Below are 10,243 nucleotides of genomic sequence, written 5' to 3'. Positions count from 1 at the left end.
AAAATGCAATAGTATACAGTGCTAGCAAAAGTTGAAAAAATGTTGCAGATCACACTTGCTTAACAGGAAGCTCTAGCAGTGGAAGTATATTTTTTTTTCATTTTTTTTTAAACCAACAGACAGTAGCAATTTCTTTTTTTTTTTTCCTCTGTCAGTGTGCTTGTTGAAGGCAAGAGAATTCAATATCAAAGTTACAATTTCTAACTACAATAAGTTACAAAGTTCCATTTCATTAAGATGAAGTTAAGCAACGATTAAACCCCCCCCCCCACGCCCGCCCCCGCGCCCCGGTTTTTTGTGTGTTTTTTTTTTTTTCTAATCATATATTCATCCTTTTTTTTTATTCTTTTTTTTTTCCAGTTTGATGGCTCATAACCTCCTTGGCCCCCCCTTTTTTTTTTTTTTTTTTCCACCACAAAAAAATATTTCACATTATAGAGATACACAACCATTGTGAATCTAGTTATGAGTACAGAAAAATGTTCGGAGGCATTTTTCATCAGTGTTTCATGATAATCAAAATGGTGCATCCACAAAGTTTCTCCCAACACATAGCAAGTACTAGACATAGCCAAGACGTAATCAGAAACTTTATACAAAATAGGCGTCGCTTTTTCCTTATTCTCCAGGACTGAGAAATGTGAAAATATGAGAAAAATTCAGTCAATAAAATGGAATTGTTCATGAAGAAGTAGGTTGTTTGTATGTAGATTCTTAATAGTTTAAATAAAATCTTTAAACAAAGTCTTTTTTTTTTTTCCTTTTTTTGTGGGGTGGTGTTTTTTTTTTTTTGTGGGTTTTTGTTTTGTTTTTTGTTTTCCTGTAGCATTTCGATTTTGTTGCTGATTCTGCGTGAAGATACTGCTCCCATCAGCATGTCTTAATATACTAAACTTGTCCCCTAAGCCCATCCTCTGCAGCTTGGTGCTACGGTAGGTAAACAAAAGTGACTTTACATTGGCGGGACTACAAGCCCGGACATGGCTAAAAGGGAAAAAAAAGAGAAGAAAAGGAGCTGTTATTGGCACGCTGGGCTCAGAGCCACCACGGGAGGATGCACAGCCCACCTCCTCCACGGCATCCCCACAGCAAGGACCACGGACACTTCTCCCCGCCAAGCACACCCCAAACAGCCTCTCCGCGAGAGAGGAGATCTGTGGGCAGAGCACCCCCAGTTCCCCAGGCTCAGCTTCTCTCCAGGCTCCTGGAATACTCCTCTGGCTGCATCCCCATCCCTTGGGGACATCCCCATCCCCTGGGGACATCCCCATCCCTTGGGGACATCCCCGTCCCCTGGGGACGTCTCCATCCCCTGGGGACATCCCCATCCCTTGGGGACATCCCCGTCCCCTGGGGACATCCCCATCCCCTGGGGACATCCCCATCCCTTGGGGACATCCCCGTCCCCTGGGGACATCCCCATCCAATCACCGCTTTGTTCCCTGAGCATGAAACCTCCTTTTCCACTGTTCTACTTCATGATAAAAGCAGGACTGAGCAAACCAAGGACTGTCCAGGACCAAAACCAAGAACTCTAAACCTTCTCCCAACCCTAGAGCTCAAACACCATAAACAGACATGATATGAATACCTCTGACCAGCCGTACCCCGAGGTTTCTTACCAGACAGAGATGCCAACAACCACTGCTTTTTTCCTAGTTAACTCTTTGGTAGCAGCACGTTTTAAACAGTCTCTAATTTTAGTGTTGTTTAATTTTTTGCCATAATGATATTTCTCATTAATTTATGTACAACAGATATTAATAAATTTGTTCGTGTAGCGATGTGAACTTCAATTTCTCAGTTCATTAATTTCAACAATATTAATTCATTTCAGATCAGCTGTTGCAGCTTTACGGTTTGGGAGAGCTGGGTCTGTACACATTTCATAGGTAACACAACCACCCCCAGCATTGCACCCAGAGCCTGGGGCAGCCCCTCGTCCTGCCAGAGCCCCTTGTGGATTTGGGTGGAGTTAAACCTCTCTATAAAACACAGCACAGGCGATGTTCTTGAAACGGGATAAAGTCTTCCAACTCTGCCATTTTTCTCCCCAATTAAACGTGTCAAATATGTCAAAAATCGAAACTGAAGTGATAATTTTGCAACGTTCACAATAATGAATGTTTCGAACCTAACCAGCAACTGAAGTTACAAAATTCAACTGGAGAACAGTGGGTATATTGGCAGAGAGACTTTCTACCCAAAATACTCAGTTTCCTTATCATGTTTTCAGAGAATCACAAAATCATTTGGGTTGGAAAAGGTCTCCAAGATCATCAAATCCAAGATGTGCTTGATCCCCACCTTGTCCCCAGCCCAGAGCCCTGAGTGCCACGTCCAGGAATTCCTGGGACACCCCCAGGGATGGGGACTCCAAACCTCCCTGGGCAGCCTTTCAAAACAACCTTTAAAACAACCCTTCATGAAATGTCCTCTGTTCCACCCTTCGGCAGACGACCTGGCCCTGTGTTTGGACCTGCCAAACCCCTGCTCTCAGTTTGGCTTCTCCTGTGGGATTCAGCCAGCAGCAAATCTGTCACCATGCCAGTCTGGTTGTCTGGGTGCACCTGACCTGGGGGGTGCAGGAGATCACTTTAAGGAACACTTGTCATGGAATCACAGAATCATTAAATTGGAAAAGACCTTTAAGGTCAAGCCCAACATCAACCAGCACTGTCGTGGTTCACCACTAAACCATGTCCTCAATCATCTTCTTCTCCACCCCTGGAAGCGTCCAAGGCCAGGCTGGACAGGGCTTGGAGCAGCCTGGGGTAGTGGAAGACGTCCCTGCCCATGGCAGAAGGTGGGACAGGATGGGCTTTAAGGTCCCTTCCAACCCACACCATGCTATGATTGTGCTGTGTGGAAATTTAGATTATCTGCTGCCATATTTTTCTGAGGAAAAGGAAAAAAAAATCTCAATTCTTTAATTTAACCATTTTTGTTGAACTCTCTTTGTGGCACAGTGTGAGGGAGGATGCAAGGTTGGTGCTCCAGACGTGTATTTCACAATTTATTTTAGTAGCAATCTTTGACAATTGTGAATTTCTGTACTGAGCTTCCTGCTGTGCAAATTGATACCAAACGCCTTCTTAAAGAAAAATGAGCTGGTGAGTTTTTTAATAATAATTTTAATACTTTCATCTGGAGGAAGACCAGAAAATTAAGCAGGATGCAATTTTAAAAGAATATAGAGAGCCTTTTGCTGTGCATTATAGTCCTATAACCAGTGAGCAATATCTTTCACAATCTATAGAAAGTAAATTACGATTGAAAACCAAATTTTGAACACATATTGTGCTTCCAACTTTGCAGCGAGCCAGCAGTCTCTCACTAAAACATTTCTTTTCTACCTTTAATGTTCATTGTTTTAAACAGGAAAAGACTCTCTGCCCTAAGGAACACACACGGTTGGATCCTGCTCTTAAAAAATTCGTGTGAGTACTTGACTTTCTGGTCATAGACTACGGAGGTCAGGCAGAGTCAACAAGATTGCGGCTTTTTGGATACGGCCCAAAAGCCCTTTTCTTGTAGGCTTACTCACAGGAGTGAGTCAGGCCCTGGGGACAGCAGGGAGAGAGGTGTCTCCTCCAAGAGCTCCTTAGGCCGTGCAGCTGGCAGGGGTGCAGCAAGGGGGAGGAGTAAACATCAGCCCTGGCTGGCACTGCCCGCAGCCTGACCTCTCTGAGATCTCCCCAGATTGTCTTTTTCACTCTTAGCCTCTGTCCTCATTGTTGAATCATAAAATCCCAGAATGGTTGGGGCTGGAAGGGACCTTAAGGACCATCTTGTTCCAGCCCCCTGCCATGAGCAGGGACACCTGCCACTACAAGGTGTCTTGGATCTTTTCACAAAAAAAGTGCCACCTACAGAATTCTCCGTGTTCACTCTTGGGCAGCAGGCCCCACAGCACAGGAAGGGTTTTGGGGTTGTGCTTACAGGCAGCAAGATCTTGCCTCTGGTGTGGTGGGCTGGGGTGGTCCTGATGCTCAGGGCTGCATCAGCACAAGCCAGAGGTGGGAGCAGCTCAACTTCTGTTTAATTCTTTGACGGGAGACAAACCAACCCCCCTGGGGTCCAGCTGGAACTGCTTCGTTCTGCTGTTCTCACCAACTTAGATGTACCACAGGCAGCATTTTTCCCACATGGAGATACCCTACAGTGGTTCACCCATCAGGGAGGGGTCAGTTAACCCCCAAATCCCTGCAAAAGGACCACACTGGTCTGAATTCCTATCCATTCTTATCCAAGCCCCTCCTTTTCCATATACTGCAGGATTTGTCTTTTATGCAACACCAGTGACCATGAGCTCTTGCTGCCCTCTTGGAATGTGACCATTCCTAACAGTGACATCTCCTCCGCTGCCGCTCAGCTCCTTCACATCCTGCCCTAAAATGAGACTCTGTACTTGAAGATCACCAAAAAACTCCAGCTGCAGTTGGACTGCAGCTCTCGAGTTCCATATTTTAACTTAATGTAGAAAATGTGCTGATCAGAAAACTCTCTGGAGATGATTGTACGGAGTCCAGAAAGCAACTAATTAAACTTTAAAAAGGGTTCTCTGTCAACAAATGGCTGAGAAAATAGGAAGGAAGAAGCAGAAACTCCCTAATGAACTCTATGCATCAAGTGTAGATAAGTACCAACACAGGAGTGTTGGTGGCTTTTCTTGATGATGTCTCATGAAGGAAGGAGCTGACAAAGTCATCCCTGTCCTGCCCCTCAGGCCTGGCTGCAGCTCAGACAAGGCAGAGGCTGAGATCTGTGAGGATAAATGGGTGAATCCACTCTCAATCTAAGGGATTTCGTGAGTTCAGTCTGAATTGAGTCAAAGCTTTGGGTGGGAAAAGGGATGGTGCCTCTGCTGGGGTGGCGAAGGAACTCACAGAGGGCTCCTGAGGGAGGCGAGGTGGTGCTGAGGGCCTGGCACAGGGAAAGCTGTGACTGCCCCATCCCTGGAAGTGTCCAAGGCCAGGTTGGACTGGCCTTGGAACACCCTTTGGAAGTTGTCCCTGCCCAAAGTTGGAACAAGAAGGCCTTTAAGGTCCCTTCCAAGCTAAACCATCCCAGGATTCTGTGATTCCATGTCAGTTCCCTAACTCCCACAGTACTGAGCATCACCTTGTGGTGCTGTCTACTTTGCATAAATTATGCAAATTTTTTTTTGCCACAACACTGGAAGTCACTGCTCTAATTACCAGGACATTCTGCCTGTTTCTCTGGGTCATTCTGCTCAACACAAAATGATTCAGGTTCAGCTGACAGAGGAAAACTGACTACTTTTATTTAGTTAATTATTTATCCACGTGTTATCTATGTATTTTCAACACTCCATTTTCAGTTCAGCTGCTGATCCAAAAACCAAAAGGACGACACCAAGACTGCTGCTGGGATTGCAGCATCCAAAAATCAGGGGTTGAGGGCATCGTTAGGCCTTCACTGGGCTCCCTGGGCATGAAAAAGCTCGGCGCAAAGTGAGGTTGGGCTCAGCTTAGGAGCCGAATTCATGACCTATTTAACAAATCAGTGTTGGCTGATTCCAAGACATCTTCTGAGCTTTACACAAAAAGCATTTTGTACCTGAGGATGGAGATGTGCAATGACTGGGGGCTTGGGGAGGTGCTAAGGGACATTGGGTGCTCAGTGCAGGCATTCAGCCCTCCCAGCTCTCCTTAAAACCCCACTTGGAGGTAATCTAGGGATTTTAAGATCTAAAACCTTCAGTATATGACAGGAAGCCCCTTATTCCCCTACTGAAATGGCAAAAATTTGGATCATTTTAATTTAATCTTTAAATAATTGTGTTTTTCAGAGCAAATCAAAATCAGTTAGTTGATCTTCCTGCCTCAGATCTAAGCAATATGTTACCACATTTATACTATTTTTATTTATTTTATTTTATTTTATTTTATTTTATTTTATTTTATTTTAGTCTACTATTTTATGTTATTTTTATTTATTTTATTTTTGCTCTTCTTTTTTTCCCTCTTTTTTTCATTATTTTATTTCCGTATTTACTTTTCATACCAGTGTCTTCTTACAAAAAGAGGAAAGTAGGACACAGGATTATGTTATGAATGGATTATCTTTTCTAAGAATATGGATATAGTTTTCTACTTACAGTAGTAACACAGTGAAGCTTCCACTAAAGAAATATAAAAAATAAGTAATTTAATTATCCTTTCCTTTAGTATTCATGCTACAATGAGTTTGTGTATCTGGATTCTCAGCTCTTTGTTGACCTGAGTGCATTAACATGGTCTCAGATGGGGTTTTTTGGGCCAAGAAGTTAAGAGCAAGCTACAGGAAGATTCATTTTGAGATCCTGGAGTGGATTTGGGGTGGACAGGCAGCTCTGTGGGGTTGGGATGATGTCTTTCCAAAGTGCCTTCATCACCCCACAAAATGCAGGTGTCCAGAATTGGTTTGGCAAATTAAAATCCCCCTCATGTGTTTGCCTGTGAGTGCTGGTTGGATTATGGGCGTCATGGTGATACAAAGAATAAATAATCCTGCTGCTGCTGCTGCTGCTGATGATGCTTAACTGAGGAAGTCAAGAGGAGCGACGACCTCTGGGATGAGAGTGTCCTCAACCCTTCCTGGTCTCAATGGGATCTGAAGTGCCTCAATTTACTGCACTGTGCACTGAGACTCCACCAGAGGCAAACAAACCTTCCCAACGATTCTAATGCACCTTCAGTCTCACCTCCTGCCTGTCAAAATACCCCCTAAAAGCGGCAAAATGGGCCATGAGTCTTCCTTTGTGGGGTAACTTCTTGGTTTGTGTTTTTGTTCTCGCATTGTGTGGCAATTCCTCCTGCCCCACACCCTGCAGGTGACCACTGACATTCTGCCACTGATTTATCAGTTGTTCCTTGCATTACCCACAGGAAATCACATGGATGAAAAAAAAACAAAAAGAGGCAAAATATTAAAATTGCCTGCCCTAATTAAAATATTTAGTTCTTTTAGGGGTGTAACCACTCTAACGCCACACTAAGAGCTGGGAGCACCAGGGCATGCAAACCACAGGGCTACCTAGTCCAGGGAAGCTTAGTCCACTGAGTTAGGGCTTAACCTGACTTATCTTAACTTGACATATTTAAAATCACTACTGCACTCTATATAAAGTGAGGAAATCACACTGTGTCCTGCCAGAACACTGCTGTGTTTAAAACATCCGCAGAAATGTGTTCAGAAAACACATAAACACCAGGAGTACACAAACCCTCCAAGAGGCATTCAGGGATACAGTCTTCCCCTAAAATTTAAGGCACAAACTCCTAAGGGGAAATGCCAGAAAAACAACTGGTGTTTGCTCTAATGCAAGCATCAAAAAACGAACTAAAAACCTGAAAATCTCAGCAGACCATTCACGCTACCCTATTTCTCCCCCTGCTTTTTGCATCACTACAAGAGCACTGAAAAAAACCAGCCAGGCATCTTTCTCCCCGAGAAAAAAAAAAAAAAGCACAAAAAAAAAAAAAAAAAAAAAAAAAAAAAAAGCACCAAAAAAAAAAATAAAGCAGCAGAGAGAGAAAATTGAGAGAGATTGGGCTCACCTTGAAGTCCATTTCCATTTGCACTGGTGCAAGATGGTGGAGGAGAGGCTTGGGGCCTGACAACAGGAGCGAAGGCGCTCTTTTGTTTCACTGCAGAGATGACATTGGCAGGTGAGAATGAGAAAATGCCGTGTGTACTGCTACAGTTTGAAGGGAGGGTGACCGAAGAGGCTGCCATGGTAGGGCTTGACGGCACTACTGCAATAAAGCAAAAATAATCAGGACTCAGATTGAGGTTTTCACGGCAAACACGGGAAAAAGAGAGTGATAGGGCCTTGCCTCTTAAAATATATATAGGTATATATATATAGATATATATAAAAAAAATATATATAAAAAAATAAAAATGAAATGCCTTGGCTTGGCCACTCTCTGGATAACAGGCAAACTCTTTTGTGTTGGACTTTTGTTACGAATTGCGCAGTCCAATTTTTTTTTTTTTTGGTTTTTTTTTTGTTTTGTTTTGTTTTGTTTAGTTTGTTCTCTTTTTTTTTTTCATTTTTTCATTTTTTCTTTTTCTCTATCTGAGATCGTATTCTGGCACAAACAGATCAATTTATTATTTTCATTTTTACGTCCAGCCTCCAGAGTCACCCCTCCTTTTATCCAGTAGCTGACAACAGAGGAAATCAAAACAATGCAAGGAGTTGATTTTGTAGTAAATATGAATCTATATGATGATGTGTTACCAAAAATAGACACTTACTGCCATAAGGAGAGTTAGCTGAGGAGCCATTAAGAAATCCAGGGGAACCTGGTACACCTAGATTGGGCATGCCGGCATTGCCATATCCATTCATGCTATTGCTGACTGTGTTGTAATTGGACTGCTGAGGAGTACTGCTGGGAACATATCCTCGCGGGGAAACACTGCTTGTGTTGCGACTGTAACCTACTGTGTTAGAAACCCCCCCACCCCAAAAAAATAATGTTATTTTATAAGATAGACTTAGGGCTGGGGGGTTTCCTCATGCAGCATATATTACACAGTTTTAATTGATTGCACAGCTTTGCTCTGGGTTGTCTCTCACTGCCCTATCAACTCTTGCAGCTTGAGATAACCTTATCACGCCAACCCTACTTAAATCATCCGCGAGCACTCTATGTTGTCTCTCCTCTTAGCACAGACAGCCAACAAAAGCTCTCTTCGATCCAGCTGTGTCAGGTGCCTTCACGTTTGTCTTTAGGAGCAATTATCAACAGGCTCGAGTCCCGCTTTGTACCAACACTCTGCGTGAACTTTCAGCCTCTCCACACCTTCAAATGCCAGAGCTGACAAGAAAAACTTTTTTGTTGCGGTGATTTACTTTAAGAGGCTGTTTTGGGGTCTTCATTTTGTGATTGATATTTTTTTATGCTAACAACAAGCGTTCGTAAGGTGTAGCCATCAGTGAAAACTAATTCAAGAGCAAGTACAGAATTTTATAAGGCTTATTAGCTTGGAAACGCATTAAAAGACAATCTTTTTAGAAGAGGAAACATAGCGGAATCAGGATTTTAAACAACAATTTGTTCCTATCTGAGCAATCAATTTAATAATTACGTTGCAAGCAAAAAAAATATGCGTTTGAACATATCTAATAATCCTGTTTCCCTCCTTTCATTAGTATCAAAATTAATTTCAAATGCAATATGCTACATGCATTTTCAATTACAACAGGTAAATTAAATCAACTATTACTTTTATTAGTAACATATATGTCACACATGCCTACAAACAAAGTATTTTAAAATCACAGACATCAAATTAGATTTATCTGTGTAAATATTCCAAAACCAGGTGGAGGTACCGAGACATAATTATTTTATAAACCAACCATACACGCTGTATATTTACTGCGAATAACAGAGAGCTTGCTACACTTTGCCAATTTTACTTTTTTTTCCTTCCCCCACCGGAGATGCTTTATGATAACAGTAAATGAAAGAACAGGGAGAATTAAATATTACGAGAAAGTTAAAGACGGCATTTCATTCCGCGCTCAGGCACACGGCTAGGGGGACAGAGAGAAGGGAGGACACAGCAGTGACATCAGCTGGCAGGGACAGGCCAAAAGCAGCCAACAAGGTGAAGGATTAACCCTTGAAATCCCACCTACCTTGGTCGTTGGCTTGCGATGTTTCGGAGACATTGACGGCGAGCTGGCTGCTGAAGGAGTTCACGCCCATCATGCCGGTGTGGGCGGGAGTGTTGGCTAGAGTGGGGATCTGGTTGTGGTTGCGGGGCACGCTGTACAACGCCTCAGCAATGTCAGCTGCTCGTTTCAGGATTATTTCCTAGAGGGACACGAAATAAGCACTGACCACTCCGATTCGGGCAAACGCTCCAAGTCGCAATAGCGCTAGAATTTACCGAAGAGGTTCACGTGGAATTATAGTGAGGGTGGGGGGTTTGCTGCCTGTTTCAACAACACCTCTTGTTTTTCCTTCCCATGGCCAATTGAGCCTCAACACAGCAAGTATAAAGAAAGAAGGAAATTAACACAAAACTCCAGTTTAGCGCTGGAAGTCAGGTGAAAATTGTCACACGGGTTTTACGAGTCCAAGGCAGGAGTTGTATTTTCAGCAGTTTGCAAAATACAGCACGGCTGATCCACTCGGCTGAGCAGATTTCTTTAGGACTTCCCATTAGTCACTGTATATTTTGGCCTGAGTTCAAGGTTATTCTCTTGCCTTAA

The 10,243-nt window shown here is 43.1% G+C and overlaps 1 protein-coding gene across 17 annotated transcripts in view; it reads right to left on the bottom strand.

The window, feature by feature from the left end:
• Positions 1-559: 559 nt before the first annotated feature.
• EBF3 (EBF transcription factor 3) overlaps positions 560-10,243 on the bottom strand; it is a 128,437-nt gene continuing 118,753 nt past the window's right edge. For 5 of the 17 annotated variants that reach the window (XM_066190694.1, XM_066190695.1, XM_066190698.1 and 2 more), the window contains 4 exons: positions 9,665-9,842; positions 8,272-8,460; positions 7,566-7,763; positions 560-984 (listed from right to left, as the gene is read on the bottom strand). In XM_066190694.1, the coding sequence (XP_066046791.1) occupies positions 953-984; positions 7,566-7,763; positions 8,272-8,460; positions 9,665-9,842 (597 nt within the window). In that variant the 3' untranslated portion in view covers positions 560-952. The remainder of the gene's footprint in view (positions 985-7,565; positions 7,764-8,271; positions 8,461-9,664; positions 9,843-10,243) is intronic. The other 12 variants (XM_066190703.1, XM_066190704.1, XM_066190706.1 and 9 more) reach the window with 4 other exon arrangements.

The sequence above is a fragment of the Chamaea fasciata genome, unplaced genomic scaffold (genome assembly GCF_029207755.1).
Source record: "Chamaea fasciata isolate MVZ Bird 193981 ecotype frontalis unplaced genomic scaffold, bChaFas1.0.hap1 SCAF_9, whole genome shotgun sequence".
Lineage (NCBI taxonomy): Eukaryota > Metazoa > Chordata > Aves > Passeriformes > Sylviidae > Chamaea > Chamaea fasciata.
Note: the sequence above shows the minus strand (reverse complement) of the source record. Positions and strands in the feature narration are given on the sequence as shown.